General features: G+C 37.4%; 3 protein-coding genes across 6 annotated transcripts in view; 2 read left to right on the top strand and 1 right to left on the bottom strand.

Annotated features, from left to right (window-relative positions):
- Gad1 (glutamate decarboxylase) overlaps positions 1 to 17,879 on the bottom strand; it is a 171,872-nt gene that overhangs the window by 37,190 nt on the left and 116,803 nt on the right. The gene's annotated exons all lie outside the window — the stretch shown is intronic.
- On the top strand, positions 476 to 1,988 carry SIFa (neuropeptide SIFamide). 4 transcript variants are annotated; one of them, XM_069124403.1, is made up of 3 exons: positions 476 to 509; positions 1,099 to 1,250; positions 1,649 to 1,988. In XM_069124403.1, the coding sequence occupies exons 2-3, from the start codon at positions 1,121 to 1,123 to the stop codon at positions 1,738 to 1,740; spliced, it is 222 nt and encodes a 73-aa protein (XP_068980504.1). In that variant the 5' UTR covers positions 476 to 509; positions 1,099 to 1,120; the 3' UTR covers positions 1,741 to 1,988. The 4 variants fall into 4 exon arrangements, with proteins under 4 accessions (XP_068980504.1, XP_068980506.1, XP_068980505.1 ...); XM_069124405.1 differs by having other exon boundaries at positions 486 to 509; positions 1,096 to 1,250; XM_069124404.1 differs by lacking the exon at positions 476 to 509 and adding an exon at positions 911 to 941.
- Positions 4,292 to 6,037, top strand: Eth (ecdysis triggering hormone). The gene is made up of 5 exons (XM_069124673.1): positions 4,292 to 4,845; positions 4,953 to 5,137; positions 5,314 to 5,395; positions 5,688 to 5,781; positions 5,862 to 6,037. Exons 1-5 carry the CDS (start codon positions 4,797 to 4,799, stop codon positions 5,929 to 5,931), a joined length of 480 nt encoding a protein of 159 aa, XP_068980774.1. The 5' UTR covers positions 4,292 to 4,796; the 3' UTR covers positions 5,932 to 6,037.

Below are 17,879 nucleotides of genomic sequence, written 5' to 3'. Positions count from 1 at the left end.
CCAATAAAAAATAATCCAAATTATTAATTTTTATTCAGCTTACACAAATATTGGAATATTTTAAAAAAATATTAACGTTTCTGAACAAATTTTTCCTCTATACTCACAAAAGTTTCTATGAAACTTTTACATTCATAGTTTTGTAGAAGAAAAGAGAAAGGAAATAGTACATTTAGCAATATTATATTACAAAATGATGAAACAGTGTTTTGCAAAATTAAATACAATATATAATAATATTGTAACCTGAAGTAACATTATTCATATTGTTTTTATATCTATATAAAGTATCTTCTGTGTCGTAAATAGATCGTCATTTCCCTTGGGGTAAAAGGTAATCAGGAGTGTCTGTAATTAAGTTTCGTACGCTATTGCTTGTAACATTGTTCTATAACAATATTACAGCACATATCTCTGTGTGTAGTCTGGCTTCTTATAAAAGCCGAACCTTCTTTCGGAAACAGCAGATCACAGTCATCCTTCTCTCCAAGAAGATCTTCCAGCTCTAGGTAAGATTAGAAATACATTATTATTACACTATAGAAAATAAAATTTCTTTACATTCTGGCGTAAGAAAAACTCAGATAGCTGTTTCGAATCATTTCTAGAATTTCCTACAAATGTTCAAACTTATATTCTATTCTTCTTTTATAATTCATGATTTTTAAATTCTGCGTTTTAAGTTTCATATAAATGCTTGCATATCTTTCTATTGTTTCCACTGATTGTCGTCGTTGTACGGGGAATTTTAACATTACGTCGAATCGATACATCCTTAGACAAACTTCTTGGTGAGTTCACTTGCAAATAATGTAGGCCATCTGTACTTGATAGGCACATTTGTCTTCGGTTCATTTCTCTACTATAAAAGCTCCGAGCTTTTGCCTTATTTGCAACATTCGCTGACCAACTACCGTACAAGTTCTATCGTTTCCACATTTGTAAGTAAACTGACCATTTCTATACAAGAATTTTTCCCTTATATATTAAACAATTCTATTTGGAAAATTTTACTCTCTGTTCCATGTTACTTTTAGTTTCTTCTTCCTATACGATATTCTTAGTTTATCAAATAGTTGTTCTTTTAATTTCAAGCAGTCTACAAATCAAAACCATCAGAATGATGTCCTTCCGCTTCGTTCTTGTCATCGTCGTTGTCGCCTTCATCCTGGCCATCGCCGTGGATGCCGCCTACAGGAAGCCTCCCTTCAACGGAAGCATCTTCGGCAAGCGATCCAACGCTATCACTGGTAAAATAAAAATTTACAATATCTTTTAATTATTCTATAAAGAATGAGAAGTGTTTCTGTTTTTAGAACTTCGCGATTAAGAATTTTTCAGATTTCTTTTATGCTCTTCTAAGTTCCAATAGTACATTTTATTTTACATTTATCCAAACTCTGAATTTTATATTATTCTTCCGTTCCATCAAATTTTCATTTATATAATTTTTAATATCTCTTTATATTTAAATTCTTATACTAATTCTTATCTTATGTTACATTATAATTTGCCTTTTTCGATCAAATTTCTTCTGACACCTTACTACCTTTATCTTACGTCTAACCGTATTGAATTTCCATATTATTCTGTCGTTTTCCTGACAATTTCTATCAAAAATGATATTTCTGCATGGAATGTTCCATAGATTACGAACTCACCAGCCGAGCCATGTCATCGGTCTGCGAAACCGTCAGCGAAACATGCAACGCCTGGTTGGCACGTCAGGACTCCAACTAAAAATACTGAAAACGCCAGGGTTCACTTGAACGCGCCGAATGCTAATATTTATTGCTTGACCATTTCATCGACGTGTAATACATAGATAGCCAAACTATGTTAATGTCTAGTTCAACAATCACTCTGACGCTTTGAGATTCGTCGCATCGTCCAAATCACTCGCCGTCTTGTAATTATATCGCTTAGATTTCAATTAATCTCGTTGTATACATGTTTCTGATACTACAATATAATAAAATCTAATGTTTCTTGACATTAATTCAGTGGTTTGATAATTTCCATCTTTGTAACTTTTATGTAAAATTCTTATGTCCAGATGTTTCTTTTATTTTTTTTTTTTTAAGAAATCGACAATTTTATTTAATTTTAATATTTTATTATTGATAATTTACAAGTATTAAGAATGTACATTAAAGTTTACATTTGCGCGCATTAAACATTCTATGTTGCAAAAATGGATAAATTTGTCTTTTACTTTATGATTTCTGAATTCTATATAGAACCAAATCATTTTATCTGATTATTGAAAATGAATTTAAAGAATGCATCTTTTCGAGAAAGTGTCCAATTTTAAATAATTTACGTAGCAAGCAGAGGTTCAACGAAACTATCCAATATCTGAAATGCAGATCGAACGATTCGATATGGGGAGCACGTATCACTCACCTGGTGGAATAAGGGTTACGCTTACGCGTGGACAAAGACAGTTTCCTAAAAACAAACAGGAAAATAATTGCCTTATAAATCAATGACTTCTTAAGATTTAATCTTTAATACATCCATTAAAAATATCATCGATAAATTTCAACAGCGTATTATCCTTTTATAGAAATATATTATTAATAACGAAAACATCTTATTACGTTAATAATAACACAACCTTTAAATTTCTATCCTTCAGTCGTGTTCTCATTTTAGCAAACAAGAAGGTTTTCAGCCTTTTGAGAAAAATTTCAACCTAAAATTAAAACCAGATAAGGATCATTCGTTATTATTAAATTATAATAAAACAATTTTTGAATATTTTCCTCAAACTTAATACACTTTTCAACGACAGATGAACACTATTGAATAGAGAATTAAAAATTAACCATTAAATATTAGATCGTCCATTATAAAAGTTTCTTTCGTTTTATAAGGAAATAATGGATGCACAATATTTTTCATGTTATATTATTTTATCGAATTACGTATGATTCATTTTGTTCTATCAAAATAAAGATCACAACGTTCGACAGATTAGGTTTCATGTTTGTATAAAAATGCATCGTTGCAAAAGACGGATCTGTAAAAGAAAGACATTTTTCGGACAACCTAATACTTCCTATATAACACACGCGTTATTTAATTCCAATTACACTAAAACGATAAAAAAAAAAAAAAAACATTGAAATCTGGAATGAGAAGATTTGACGATCAATTTAAAATACAAATTTTCAATCTCAGAAGATCTTCGCGGTATACTCGAAACGTAAGCGACGGTTCGAATATTCCACAGACAAAAATTATTCAGCGACAAACGTTCAGCTTCAAATTCATTCGACGAGAGGATAGGGGTGCAACAAGTGTCAGCATCGATTCGCATTAAAATCAACCTGATCGAAATACTTAATGCATTCTAAATCGCTGCATAAATAGAAGGATAGCTGACAATTTTTGTTCAGTGTATCGTGACCACGGGAAGGTAAGTGACACGTGCAGAACAAACTTCCCAAGAAAGCGTTTCAATTTTCTCTTCTTTATTCTGGCTTCCGCAGATACACCGTAACCTTACATACATTTCCTTACATGTGAAGAATGTAGGGGTGAAACATTATAAATCACATTTTCTATATCTCACAAGGAAGCAATTTTTAAATTCAGTACATTGTTAGTCGATCGCGTGTTACTAAAATTGTCTCTATATTTTGTTTCCATCGTAAACATGTGTTTTTCCTATCCTCTTCAACATTTCAAAGTTTGTTTCTCGTATAATATTACGATATGAGGATATTGATACTAGAACTACCGAAGTTAACACGAAGCTATTTTTACCAAAACCAGTCTTTAAAAAATACGTAATAATAGAATATTTTTATATTTATTGATTTATTACTTTCTTACAGAAGCAATTCCATGTTGTGTAGTACATTTTTGGTATTATTAATATTAGGGACCATGATTCCTAAACAAGAATTGACACATTTATAACATTGTAGAACCAGTTATTTTGACTGGTGTGGTATTTCTAGTGTTAAAAAGCTTGTTTTTGTAAGTATACTTTTGACTTTTATATAAAACTTCGTCAACGTATTTTTAAATGACTCGCATGTTTGGGTCTAGCAGATTATAGTCATTTGATATTACAGTATCGAATATATTAAAATATCGCTAATCTTAATAGTCGTATTTGGTACCTTTACATAAAACTCGACCAACTACTTTTACAACATTTATATCCTTGAACGAGATTCTAGTCGTTTTTAATCGTTACGTTAATACCCTCCTGTTTAATGTTAACGTAACGTTAAAATCAGAAAATCAACAAAATTGCGCTTATCGTGCATTCCCTTCTTCTTCGTATTTACACGAACGTATACACAGAAAGAGATCGAGAATGAACATCTTAGATCTCCAAATTCGGTTTCAACGTCGGCTGAAACAACGAGAACGTAATGGAACGTACACGTTGGGAAGATTTCTCACGCGTGATCATCGCGCAGATACCATCACAAACATCGGGAATATTTAAATGCAATGGGGCTTTGCCGTGCAAACTCTACTATTCCTTCGCCCACGGTGCAGGAGTATTCTGTCCACTCTTAGCGATAATGGAAGAAGTCCTAGGAAAAATCGCTCAGTTTGCCACATACAGTCGCGGAAACAGCGTCGTGTGCACTTTGCTCTGCTGGCTTGTTCGAGTATACGATACGTTTTCGCAGACAATGATCATGGTCGAACGAGCGGATATAGTCGTTAGATAAAATTTGTTGGACAGTCACAGTGTTTTGTTAGTTAATTGTTTTACAAGACTGATCGAGAATTAATCGATTCGTTCGCAGATCCAAAGCGAGAAGATGACGAGTTTGCGATCTTTGGGATTTTCACGACGTTTTATCGTTGGTGGTGAGTTTATTTTTCAAATGAAGAATATTTTGTGTCGAGAGTGAAGTGTCCTTTTTATAGTGATCAAGAGTGAATTTCATGAGAATTTCTTCTTTAAAACATTTTAGCTCTTACGGTTGGAGTTTTGGCATTGCTGGCTTGTGAAAATCTATCTAAGGCAGACGAAGTACCAGCATTCTTCTTGAAAATTGCCAAGAACATTCCTCGTGTAGGACGTAGCGAGGGTTATAATGATTTTTTGAAGTCTCGAAGGAACATTCCACAGGTTTCAGGCTACAATAGTCGTGCACAGGTATTAATAATTGAGACACAGGATCTTAATTTCATACTTTTTATACCGCACAGTAGAATAAGCGATTTCGATCAGATGGTGTATTGGTTAAAGCACTGTCTCGTGCGAATGTTCAATGCTTTTGTAATTGTTAGTTATTTTACATAAAGTTAGCGTGTGTTTTCTTTATCTTCAAGGCTGAATCCTGGGCACCGTATGCTAGCGACAAAACTTTCTCGAGACCTATAAAGAGACGCGTGGATTATCCTTCGATTGATGGTAACGAATCAATTTTATACGATCGTTTGTTCGATTAAGTCAGGATAATCGTAAAATAATTTTCTGATTTCTAACAACTGTCCACAGCTTATTATTTTATTTAGACGACAGGAATAATAAGTAGCAGCATACAAAGTTTCAATTAATACATTAAATTTTTTCTAAAAAAAAATAAAATTAATTTTTCGATCGAAATTTAGACTTGCAACAAACGAAAAAAGAAAAGGAAAGGAAAATGAATGTTACATACATTCTGAAAATTTTATTAAAACGTTTCCTACCGTTTTAACAGATGCTTGGGCTTGGCAACACTTTCCCCTTGCGATAGAAGGACCTCGAGAACTCTGGCGAACTTTGGCTGGCTATTCCAAAGACACATCAGATGAGTATGTTTTTCAAAATTATCAGTGCGAAACTGCCTAGCTGATAGTTGGTTTGATGTTTGGTTAATTTGTTTAATAAAAAGCGTGGACAACGACGTATGGAAACGGAAGAAGAGAACGGGAAATGAGCCTGTGATTTTAGAGGACAATTAGCATTAAAGAAGCGAGATGATGACGTCGCTGTGCCTACGGATGAATATACTTTAATGATTGCTGTCGGTGTAAGGTGTTGGGTTAAATATCGAGAACAATAAATATGTAAATAGGAGATGTATTCTTTTTTCAAACGTCATTTTCTCCTCTTACTTCGAATGAAACCCTTATTTTATGATTTGGCGAAACACATCCTAATTTTGTAGAATTAAAATGTTCTTTTTGTGTATCTTTACCCAAATGACTAACTGCAAACGTAACATTGTATATGCTGAACAAGTTTCTTTGTAATTTATCGCACAACTGTTTCTCTCGTCTGCGTTTTTACCAAGTTTTTCTTTATGCTAGTGGTGTGCTTAAAGCTATTATTCAAGAGGAAAATTGCTAACACCAATCATGGAACATCGAACAAAGGACAGCATGTAATCTGAAAAATTTCGTTGCCAAATTTTACTGGCAGATGGTTTTGCATATGCCATCGATCGCTGACATTAAGAAAAATAAACGACTGACATGTTTAACGCATCTGCGTGCAAACTGTTCGACAATCGAACTGCGCGAAGTATAATAATATCGATTTTATGAACCTTCTGCTTCGTACGTGTAATATATCACCTAAATCTTGCAATTCAGAATTTTTGAATTCCATTGTATCGTGCCATTTCTTCTTTTTTTTTTCTTTACATTAGATCGAAATAAATGTGTTTCCATTGACGAAAGAATAATTTCTTCTTCCCAAAATTCCGTAAAAATTCGGTCCTGAAAGTACAGAATAGATATTTAATATTTCAACGACTTAATAAAAAATCGCTTACAAAATTTTAAATAATAAACGAGAAAAGAAATTGTAATATTTTCGCCTTAGAAAATCTACTTCGTGCTTCATTTATAATATATTTAGGGGGTTCTGATAAACATAACGCATATGTCGATTCTGAAAAAGGAATAGGATAGCCGGCGCCAGTTCTTGGAAGGATCGCACAATTGCGAAATTGCAGTTTCAGGCGTCCTCTGTCAGTCGTCATATGGGAGATAATTTTCCTAGACGTTGCTCGAAACGTGAGCGTACACGTATGTAAGTACTTACTTACATGACAACCAACTCTCCCGTAATTGTCGATTTTATCGATTTCGCGTGGCGTACGTAAAAAATGACACTGGAGGGAAGGGTCACATAATATCGCGAAGGTTTGCATCGGGTACAGTCACCATGAAAAATATACAAAATAAAAAGCTATTTCCTTCTCCATCTTATTATCCATCCAATTTAACTGCCTGACACAAAACTCGTTTTTACCTACATTTATTCTTAACTTTAAGGGATGAAAATACCCCTTTTAATTTGTTATTTATCCAATCTAAATGGATAATATAAAAGTCATTTCTCTATATAAATTTAGTAGAGATTTTTAAGGGTTGACAATTTTTTTCTAGTTTATTATCCACTCACTTTAATTGATTTAATTTCATTTTTATTCCAATTTCTTTTAAACTGTTAAGGGGCAAAAATTCCACTGCTTGTCTATTATTCATCCCATTTAATTCAATAATTTACAAACCATTTCTATCTAAATATAAAAATATATACGTTTTTAAGGGATAAAGATATCGCTTTTAGAACCTCTTTTTGATCTTATTATCCATCCAATTTCATTCGTTAATAAAAATATCATCTGTATTAAAATTTATTTAAACTTTTTAAAAGAGGGAAGGTAGGTATGCGTCGTTATTAGTTATTGCAGAGTAGAACGCGTCATGTCAACCCTCGGGTTGTCACGACCGTGCATACAGTTTCTCGTTAAAATCGACATTAGAGTTAGTACTCGAGAAGCAGTTATGATAATGACGGGGCTGAGCCTCGATCAGCCACGTGATCGTTTGCAACACTTGTTGGTCAGAACGCGGGCGGATCGAACCTCGAGGAGAAGTCATTTCGGGATCACTTTATCGAAGCCTTGGAGGAACCTTCATCTACCGTCGATAACCCTCGAAACAACACATATTTTGTTCAACAAAGTGTATAATTTCAGCTTCTTTCCTCGATAAAACTTTCATTCGCTCTTCGTATACGAATTTCCTACTATTATAACAATTATTAACGCTACGAAACATAATTTGTAATACATTGTTACCATGGTAAGTGACAGTGAAGCATCTACAATTCAGCCAATCAAAAATAAAGCAAATGTAGGGCGAAAATAAAATTTACGGAACTGTTTCCGACTATTTATATGTGAAATTGATTTAAAGAAATATTTAAAATAAATTTCTAAATAAACGTTCAATTTCCTCGAATCATGGAAAGATGGCGCCACGCGCCTGAAACGTAATACCAACTTCGCAAACCTAACGAAAGATATCGCCACCGATCGCTCTCGCTTGCCTCTCTTCCCTTGCCTTCTCCGATTGCACCCCGAGACAATAAATTGTTGTAATTACAATAATCTCGGTGTTTAAATCAATGCTCGGTGTTTACGCGGAGGCAGCCGCGTAACTGGTAATTTTAATTCATTACCAACGAAGCGGTGCTCTCTCGGTGGATCTATCTGTTTCGTTCTCTCCCGCTTCTCACCGTTCGCGATAATTCGCAACGTGACGAGCCGGGGCGAACAATGAACGACACAATGCTCCCATGCACTTAAACGATCCATCCTTCGAAGACCCAGATTCGTGACACGACACACGGTCTCCCGTCATCGATAGAGTCGTGCAGCTTTCTAAACATCGGCTAATTACCCCGTGGGCCAGGCCATAGAGCGCGCGCAATCCTCGAAGAAACGTTGTTTGGCAGCAGTCGCGTAATTAAAAGCCGCGCGCTCTCCCGGCCGTGTTCCCTCGAACGAGCGACCCATACATCTCAGCATAAACTTTCCAAATAATTATACCGAGTATTATTTAATTCAAGTAATGACTACCGTGGTGAACCGGCTGCCGTAACAACGGCACCGAAACAGAAGAAGTGGCTGCGAAGGCGGAGAAGAGAGGAGAGACGTATCGGAGAGTATTCATCCTGGAATATCTGCTCTTATCTCTCTTACACTTTCTACGTGTACCTTCTTTCTCTTTCCTTCGTTTGCTCTCCTCTGCTCTCGTGCCAACGGATAATTCGCACGTACGACGTTTTCACCTTTCCGTGCGCTAGCTAGCCGCCGCGCGGCACCGATTTTTCGTTGAATACCCTCGCGTTTCCGCGAACTCCGTAACATCAACCACCGGGCCGACTCCCACCGACTGGTGTGTTTTCTGGCGCGCGAGATGAGCAAGGAGAAGACAGAAGAGAGTATACGAGGACGAGAGCACCACTGTGAACCAGGGCCTGGCTGGTTTGCACGTAGCAATTTACGGAAACCGCACGTAACGCGCGTTCACCGTCAGCCGGAGGAGGCGGAGAGACGAAGAGAAGTCGACACGGAGCGTTTCCACGGAGTGTTACGTAACGGATCGACGCTAGATCGCCGGCCGGAGTAACTGTATCTTCGAAGAAGAAGCAGCCTCCGCCGTGGCCGTGGCAAAATCACGAAGCAGAACTTTGCCTCCGGGACTAGGGATGACGATCCTCAGCTCCTATTTTCTCATTTTCAAGCCCTTCGATAGACTCACGTAGGGTTGTTTCGGCCACCTGAGTTTCAACATCTTCAAATTCGACGTTAAACTTCGCGCAGAGTAACTAAACTCGTTGTATGTTACAGTTAGGCTTGTAATCTTATGTATTTCTATTTGTGAGAGTTTTTAGGATGCAGAAACAAACAGAAATATATGAAATAGTATTTTGTATGACATTTAGTGGGTAAAACAATTTTCTACTTAAATCCCATTTTTTTTAATTACATTCGTAGAAATATGGCTTTGCATGAATATTCGCAGTCTAATCGTGAAATACTACTAGTCTTTGATTGAATAAGAAAAAAAAAAAAAAAGAACGAATTATTATAATTGCAACCGATGATATTAACGTTAGTTGAACAATTTCCTATGTTCTGACGAGTAAAAATTATGTGGAAGTTGTGTAGCTGAAAACTATGCTTGCCGAGCTGTCAACGTATATATATGGAATCTTTCTTACCATTTATGAAAATCAATATTCTGCGGTTTTATGGTAATTGTATTGTTGAGTTTGCTTGTGTGGACGAGGTATGTGGAGAAGGTGAGTTGATGCATCGATGCATCGATTAGAATAATTGAAGGATTAGTTCCTTTGGAAGCGACTTACAGACGATGGAAGTATAAACGTATTGGAGGAATGTTACAGTGTTGTATGCAAATCAGATATGTGGTAAGATGTGTTTGTTTCTGCTTGCAGATTGATTAGATATTTGATGCGTGCAGAAGGTTGCGTTTGAAATATCAGGTACGAGCTGTACGATGGTTTATTTTCTTAGAAAATAGCTTACCGCTTCGTTGTTTGAATTCCATTACTTAAGCTCGAACTTAAATACTTGAGTTTCTATTTTAATATTTAAATATGAATTTAAATATTTGGAATTGTAGTCAAATATTTAGATGTTGATTTAAATATTTTGATTTCCACTGGAAGTATTTGAATTTGAATTTAAATGCAAGACGAAAGCAAAGTCAATTGAATCATTAATTGAATAAAACGATCTTCGACATTGAGTACTTTATACGTATTATAATTCACGGCTGTTTATCACTTTATAATACTCCAGGTATAATTTTTTCAAGACGATCAAGGTACATCAGAGCATGAACAGGCTAAGGACATTAATGGGAGATCGATATTAAAACCTGGTATGAAATACTCTCATATTTTCTTCGGTATGCGACGCCTATAATTTTTCTATCGTCTCTGAGTACACACCGGTTGCGATTACTTCGTTTTCGCATTTTACAATCAATTCAAATGGACACTAATTATAGCGGCGGCTATTTTTTTCTCTTTCCATTACTCGTGGAAACGAAGCGGTACGCCAGTGGTACGATTTTCATAACTAAGGAATCACACGTTATTTTTCACGATATTGCATTAACATGGAATCGTTGGAGATGCAAACACGACTACAAGAAATCATCGATCATTTAAACGAGTCATTTCAAAAAAAAAGAACGACTCTTTACCTATATTATTGAATAACAAAAATAACATCTACATCTAAACCGAATTTTCGGAAAAATCTCCTTTTTTCATCGTCAAGAGAATTTCTTAAGTTTGAGTAAAATTGAAATTGAATTAAGTATGACGCTAAAGATTTTCTTAATCTTAGATTAAACGGGCAAGACACACAGATATTTCACGTTTATTACATTCCAAGTTACATTTACGTGCTATTATTCTATCAAACTGTAGGAAGAATTGTATTCCTTATTTTTATAGCAAGGAATAGGCATAAGAAGTTTCTTAACTCGCCTCTTTTATCGCCATAAAATAACACATTCGACATTCCTGACCACAATGACCCAACTTCCATTGTGTGGAGGTTAAGACAGAGACATATTTTTCTGTCATATTTGTAAGAAAGATATAGTACGCTAAAATTTATTACTCAGTTATTTAATAACTTATTAAGTTCAAAAAATCATACGTGATAGATTTTATAAACACAAAATGAGGATACTCTAACTACGATCAAAGTAGGCAACCAATTAGAAGCATTTGAAACACAGTCCACAACAAATACTAATAATCTAAAACAGTAGAAGCCCCTTTATTCGTTCAACAAGAGAAAGTTGCAGACATAATAATCCCAGAACTACAAGATTTTACACAAGTTGGGTCTATCGAAAAATTCTAATTGAACGTATTTATAAAAAATCATTCGACTTTCATAAACAGAAACTGCGACGATTTCTCCGCAGAAGTCCGCAGAAAGATTGAAGAGCCGCGAGGGGCGAATCGGTAGGCGATCGGCGAAAAGAACCGGAAGAACGTCGAAGCGGAAGTTGCATGGCCGGCGGGAACAATGCGCGTGCCTCGCGACTGGTCGTTTAATAACCCTGATTTGCCGTTTATACGGGAGGTCATGGAGAACGGAGCACAGAATAACAGAAAGAGAGAGAGACGAGAGAATGGAGAACAGAGAGGAGAGAAACGGGACAGTGCGGAGGGGAGAAGGGTGGTGCTGATGATGGGATGAGAGGGTGAGCATCGGGATCGCGCGCAACAACCGTACATAATCACGTAATGCGGTTATCATGCCAATTGCGTAAATATTTGAGCCAATTTGTGGCATGCAACGGACTCGCTCTCTCCTCGACCCATGGCTTCACGAGACCGCCGCCCGATCGGCGACCTATTACGAGCAACTTGTTGTTGCTCGCTGTTTGCCATCCTCTGTGAATCTCTCTCCCCGTTCCTCTTATTCTTTCGCCTTCCCTCCACGTTGTCATCGTGCTTCGCCCTCTTCGTCACGTTTGCATCGAGGATAATTCGACCATGTCGCCAAACATTTCGACCCACTGGCCTCGCCACCCGTTGTACAAACGATCGACTGGGAACCGCGAGACTCTCGTGCGGTGACATTCGCATGCACCAGGGACATGGGAGCGGATCGATCACGCCGCGCGATAAAACTACTACTGCTTTGAGAATTAGGGACGCGCTCGATTTTAGGAGACTTTCTTCAATCGCAAGTCAGAGAATAGGAATTAAGCTCTTTCGGGTAATTTGTTGCAACGAAGATTGAAAATTCGGTCGTGAAATCTGATAGATATGCCGGAGATGTATTAGTGATGTGTATTACTCGATAAGATGCAGGAGAAATGTTTTATTTTCGTCCGAATGGAAATAATAATCTGCTCGTGTTTAAATGTTCGACTTAGTTTGAAATGATCAACAATTTATATTTGAGGACGATTGCGTCTTCATGTTTGAGCATTTCAATTAATCTGGAACTTCTAAGTGACTTTATCTGGCTGAAAAAAAATCACTTGTTCGAGCTCGAATGTTTGTACTTAATTTGAAATGTTCAACAATTTTTCTGTAAGAATTGAATTTACAACTTGTCAATTTTTTGGGGCCATGATAAACCACAAATAATGGAAATGGAAATATCATTGTGTATGTATTTAAAAATCATTGTATAATATTTCTAAATCTGTATCTCAGTTCTTCAGTTTGTACTTTAAAAGCTTCATCTTAATTTTTCACTTCGTATTATAAAATCTTTATCCCTAATCATCGTACAAGAGAGATCGTTAAACCTTTATTCGAAGAAAGGGTTCTCTGAAATTTCCTTTAATGTTTTCAAACGAGGACTGTGATTTACGAAGTGGAGAAGATTTTTGTCTAGGAGGATTACTGCTAAATCAGAAGACGAAGGAAGGTGAGAGGAGCAGCCTCTCTTCGGCAGGATGCAAGCTTTTTCCACAGAGTAATTCGCTGGCAATAAATGCAGGGCCTGTTCCTGGTTCCTGCTCCGTTCCAACCTGAGAGACTCGTTGGCTTTCACTCTAATATTCTGCGTGTGCACGCTTGCCTCGGCCGTGTCTCTGTCCGTGTTACCGCCTTCTCATCCCCGCAGGTAGAACAGACGGTCGGCCATAGATCAATTAGGCGAGTGTACAAGTGTAGGACCTCGTAAACCTGCGAGACCTGCCGGCTCGACTTCCCTCGGGATACGAGTCGTGTGAAAGAACAAGTCAAATCCACGAATGTACCACGACAAAAACAGTGGACGGTTTTCTTGGAACGACACCGATAGTTCATTCATTTAAACCTGTGATACTTGAGTGTATAAATATTCTATATTCGTTGTTTTCTTTAATACTTTTAATTTTCTGATATCATAAATGGAAATCATACGAGAGAAATTAATCAGAAGAATCTTGATAAGATATAATTGAAAATGAAATTTTCATTCGTCGATGAAATAACCTGTTGGATTGAAAGATACAAGTTTCCTAAAATTAGTTGATCAGTTAATGAATTTAATACAAAGAGCTGCAACATTTTCGAGCAAATACAATTCCAGTACAAACCTTTCCAATTTTATTAAGAGAAAAAAATATAATGAACTCCACGTCTTAAACAAACCGCGCGTGTAGAAATGTCCGAGGTCTAAACAAAGCGACGTGAAACGAAGCGAGCTACACAGCGTACATGGCCGAGCGAGCGTATTACAATCGCGAGATAGCATATTTCGTCATCATCGACTTTTATCGCCGGTTGTTCCCTCCCCCGACTAACTCGAGCCGCTCGTTCACAATGCGAAGACGGTTTTTGAAGAGGGTTGAAAGGTTATCACGGCCGTGCACAAGGAGAGACGTCGCTTCCTGCCGTTCGAAGTCTTTTCTGCCGTTCAGAAGCCGTGTGAAAAGGTGGTACGAGAATGGGGAGCAGAAAAAGTGGCGAGAAGTCGAGGAGCCTGGAACAGAGGCGCCTTGTCATGCCGTGTAATGACGGCGAGGCAACGCGACGCCCTGTGCGCTCCAAGAGGAACAGAAACTCGACGAGAGGAACAGCAGTGAGAAGAGAATAAAAAGAAAAAAGAGAGAAAAAAACAATTACCATCCTTTATCTTCCTGCGAACGAAGAGAAAGAGCGTGCCAGGTAGTACCGAGAGGAGACGAAAGAAATAAAAGACGTCCTTGCTACCGTCTCCTCTCTGTATCTATTCCCCTCCTTCCCCTTCCTGTCTCTCCCTTTTCGTTCTTCTTTCCTTTCTTTCCACTGTCCTGTTCTTTGAATCAATGTGTCGGCCATTAAAGTGTCGGTCGAAACGAAGCTACCGTGCCGATATTATCGAGCTCTTGGTAATTAATCTCGAAAAAGTTAGAATCCCTTGGTACACATTGTCAATGGGGAAAGACAGGGGTCGTCATCGTTGAGACAGCTTTTCTATTCCAAAGATTTCGGTTTTGGTGTTTCTCCTTCCTTCTTCTTAATGCACTTTTGACTATCGACAAAAGAAATATCAGATATGAAATTCCAATACATCAGAGGCTATGATATGGAAGCTGACAAATATGTATGAAATCATTTTGTAAACATCTATGGATAGATGTATTGTTTGTAGATAACTACTTAAGCGTTAAACACTACAAAAGAATTACAGCAAATAAACCTCTACATGGATATATAACAAATATTGACAGTGATGATACCAAACCATTAGCTCTCTTATTGCTTCCTTCAGTCGAAGATAATTAGTCTTTAGAAATAGCGATAAAGCCGAAGTTAATAAAATCTAGTCAGGTTTTAATACGAGACGAACGATAAGTGTACGTTCTTTAATTTATTCTACAAGTTACCAACTTGCTTCTCTTTTTGAAAATAACAAAATCAATTGAACATATATAATATTTCGATGAAATGTAACTTTTCGTATATTCGTATAATCTTTCCACAAAGTTAACAACTGCAGAGCAGATATTAAATCGACGTACCTCTCGAACAAACCGCGATCTTGTACGCAACTCCATGAGAGTATCGCGACCTCCTTAGGGTTAATAGATCGGTCGATTCGATGCGAAAGAAGCGTGCCAGAAATTGGCTCGTAATTTATCAGAAGATCGGAGCACAGACTCGGAAGCCGAACGAATTTCTTAATGTAGACCAGGCAGTGTCGTAATTTTCAATAGGACCGTAGGGTGTTAAATCAGCGCGTTTCCACGGTGTGAAACACGGCGTGTCTATAATAAAAAGTCAAGAGAGGTTACGTGTCGCGCCGCGGAATTTACGCTCGTCCCAAATCGATAAAACCGGACATTAACGAGGCCATCGAATTCGTTTTGATTGCCGTGGCGAAAGAAACCATCGTCTGGCATCGTTTCTTCCCTCTTGCCTCTCTCTCTCTCTGTCGTCGTGTATCTCGATCGTTTCACGTGAGAAGTAGCACTAACCATCCAACGACTAGGACACCGCCCAAAAACGAACTAAAAAGAAACTTTCCTGACTTCCTGGAGAAGCGTATCGTGAAAGGGTTGCGGTGCTGTCGGTGTTCGTTTCGACGTAGGGTAAGTGCGAGGGAACAAGCGGGAAGGGGTGATTGAGGCCACGAGTCGTAAGGGACACTCGATAAACAACCCCCCGCGGCGTGCTCGCCAGATACAGGCGTTAAATGAAATTAGCACGGCGTTTAGTTAACTTAGCTCGGCCGTTTAGCTCGATCCTTCGGGTTATAAATTATTCCGGAATGACTTGCACTGAAATGGCCGGTGAATAGGGTAGACAGAGAAAAGGGAATACTTAGAGTGAATGGGTAGGACAAAGAAAAGCAGATGAGAGGAATACGGCCGGATATCGAAGGGATATAGATTGGAAAGGATAATTTGTTTCACCGCAATATTTTCGTTAACTCTGTAATATGGATGTAGTTATAATACTGTAGGTCTCTTTGGCGAGTTGGTTCATTTTTTTTTTTTTTTTTTTTTTGGGTGGCGGTGAAATTCCTCCTTCTTCTTTGACAGAGTGACAGTTTTTATATCAGAGATGAAAATATTTACATCTTACTTTTCTTCTTAGTGTTTCATCGATGTAATCATCGTTAATAACCTTTATCTAAACGAGTCGAGATCTATAGAAAGTTATAACTAGTATTTCTGAACAAGATTTTCTCTTTTTATCTCTGAAAAAAATCAATTTTTCAAGTTACGAAGAAAAATATTTGTACTTTATACTTATTCGTAGAAATTCATGGGTGTGTAGTCATTGCTAACAACTTTCAATAGATAAATTTGAATCTACAGAAGAATATAGTCTTGTTTCTTTTTTAAAAAAAAAGTATTCTTTTCTGTGAAAAATCCAATTCTTATATCAGAAAGGAGAATGTATGTATTTGTATTGTTTTATATCTTACTCTTACGACCATGTTAACAATTTTTGTTGGGCGAGTCGAGGGATACCATTCCCTAGAGACTTAAAATCATTAAGGCAAGCGGCACGATGCTTCAGGATCCTTAACTACGCGCCCGTACGAAAGAAAAAGAGCTGAAACGGGCCGTTGAGAAGGCGTGAAACGTTGGCGCCTGGCGCTCCGAGCAGGAAAAGGGTTCGACGATTCGTAAAGAGTAAATGGAGGCTGTGAAAACTGGACTAACCTGTGATTTCTCGTGGCTCGTGACCACGAAATATACCATAGGTTCCAGTGCCATTCCGTCCAAAGATCGATCGATCTTTCTCACGTACCGAATCGAATCGAAGCAAAAGAACCGAAAAAACCCCATTAGACAAGGTCCTTCTTATATTTCCCTTGAAAACTTCAAACTACCATGCAACTTTACTACTTCAGCTGAATCACCTATTTCTAATCCTTTCAGTGCTGAATATTCCCGGCGGTAGCAATCCGCGTGGACGGCACGCGCCTATCGGTTGCGATCGTTGAGGACGGAACACTTTTTTAAATAGAAAATAATATAATGATTTATATATGCCACTACTATAATATCCCTTTGCATTCTGAGCACCCCGATGACTTCCCAGAAACTCCGAATCATTTTTACTACGGACTACTAGTTACTCCGACACTATTTACAATCATACTTACGTTGTCGCCACAGCGGCGACAACAGAGTGCAAAGGGATATTACTCACAATCACGACTCTCGCTATGTAATAAAAATTATGACTCTCCATGAAACATACAGAAGATAAACGGACTTTCATTTCTTTTTGTTTATTGCCGTTGCTAGGAAATGCACATGTATCATCTCATACACTAATGAAAAAATCACAAGCGTGAGAGGTCGAAAAAATCGATAAACGCATATATACGTCCACAAAGTAGCTTACATTGGATGCATAAATGCGTTCGTAGAACTTATAAGACGCATAGGACATTAGAAGATTTCGTCGATTTCTTCCAAAAGTGCCGGTCTTCAAACAGTTTTGATTCATTGAGAGAAAAGGGAAGGAGAAGTATAATAAAAGAACACTAATCAGAAGAAATATTAGAATATATTGGAAATCTCGAAAGCAATTATAACCAGGTCCCTAAACGGTCGAACGATCAAGCGGCGCGGTCTTTGTCTATCGCGTAGAAAGAAAGAAGCCT

Source organism: Bombus flavifrons, chromosome 12 (assembly GCF_040668555.2).
Source record: "Bombus flavifrons isolate JBK064 chromosome 12, iyBomFlav1_principal, whole genome shotgun sequence".
NCBI classification, from domain to species: Eukaryota; Metazoa; Arthropoda; class Insecta; order Hymenoptera; family Apidae; genus Bombus; species Bombus flavifrons.
This window is presented reverse-complemented; position numbering and strand designations above follow the sequence as displayed.

Bases quoted from the DNA above. Each gene is read 5' to 3' on its own strand.
- SIFa (XM_069124403.1), top strand. From the start codon at position 1,121: ATGATGTCCTTCCGCTTCGTTCTTGTCATCGTCGTTGTCGCCTTCATC. The intron at 1,251-1,648 runs GTAAAATAAAAA...AATGTTCCATAG, and splicing joins GCGATCCAACGCTATCACTG to ATTACGAACTCACCAGCCGA.
- Eth (XM_069124673.1), top strand. From the start codon at position 4,797: ATGACGAGTTTGCGATCTTTGGGATTTTCACGACGTTTTATCGTTGGT. The intron at 4,846-4,952 runs GTGAGTTTATTT...AAAACATTTTAG, and splicing joins ACGACGTTTTATCGTTGGTG to CTCTTACGGTTGGAGTTTTG. The intron at 5,396-5,687 runs GTAACGAATCAA...CCGTTTTAACAG, and splicing joins GGATTATCCTTCGATTGATG to ATGCTTGGGCTTGGCAACAC.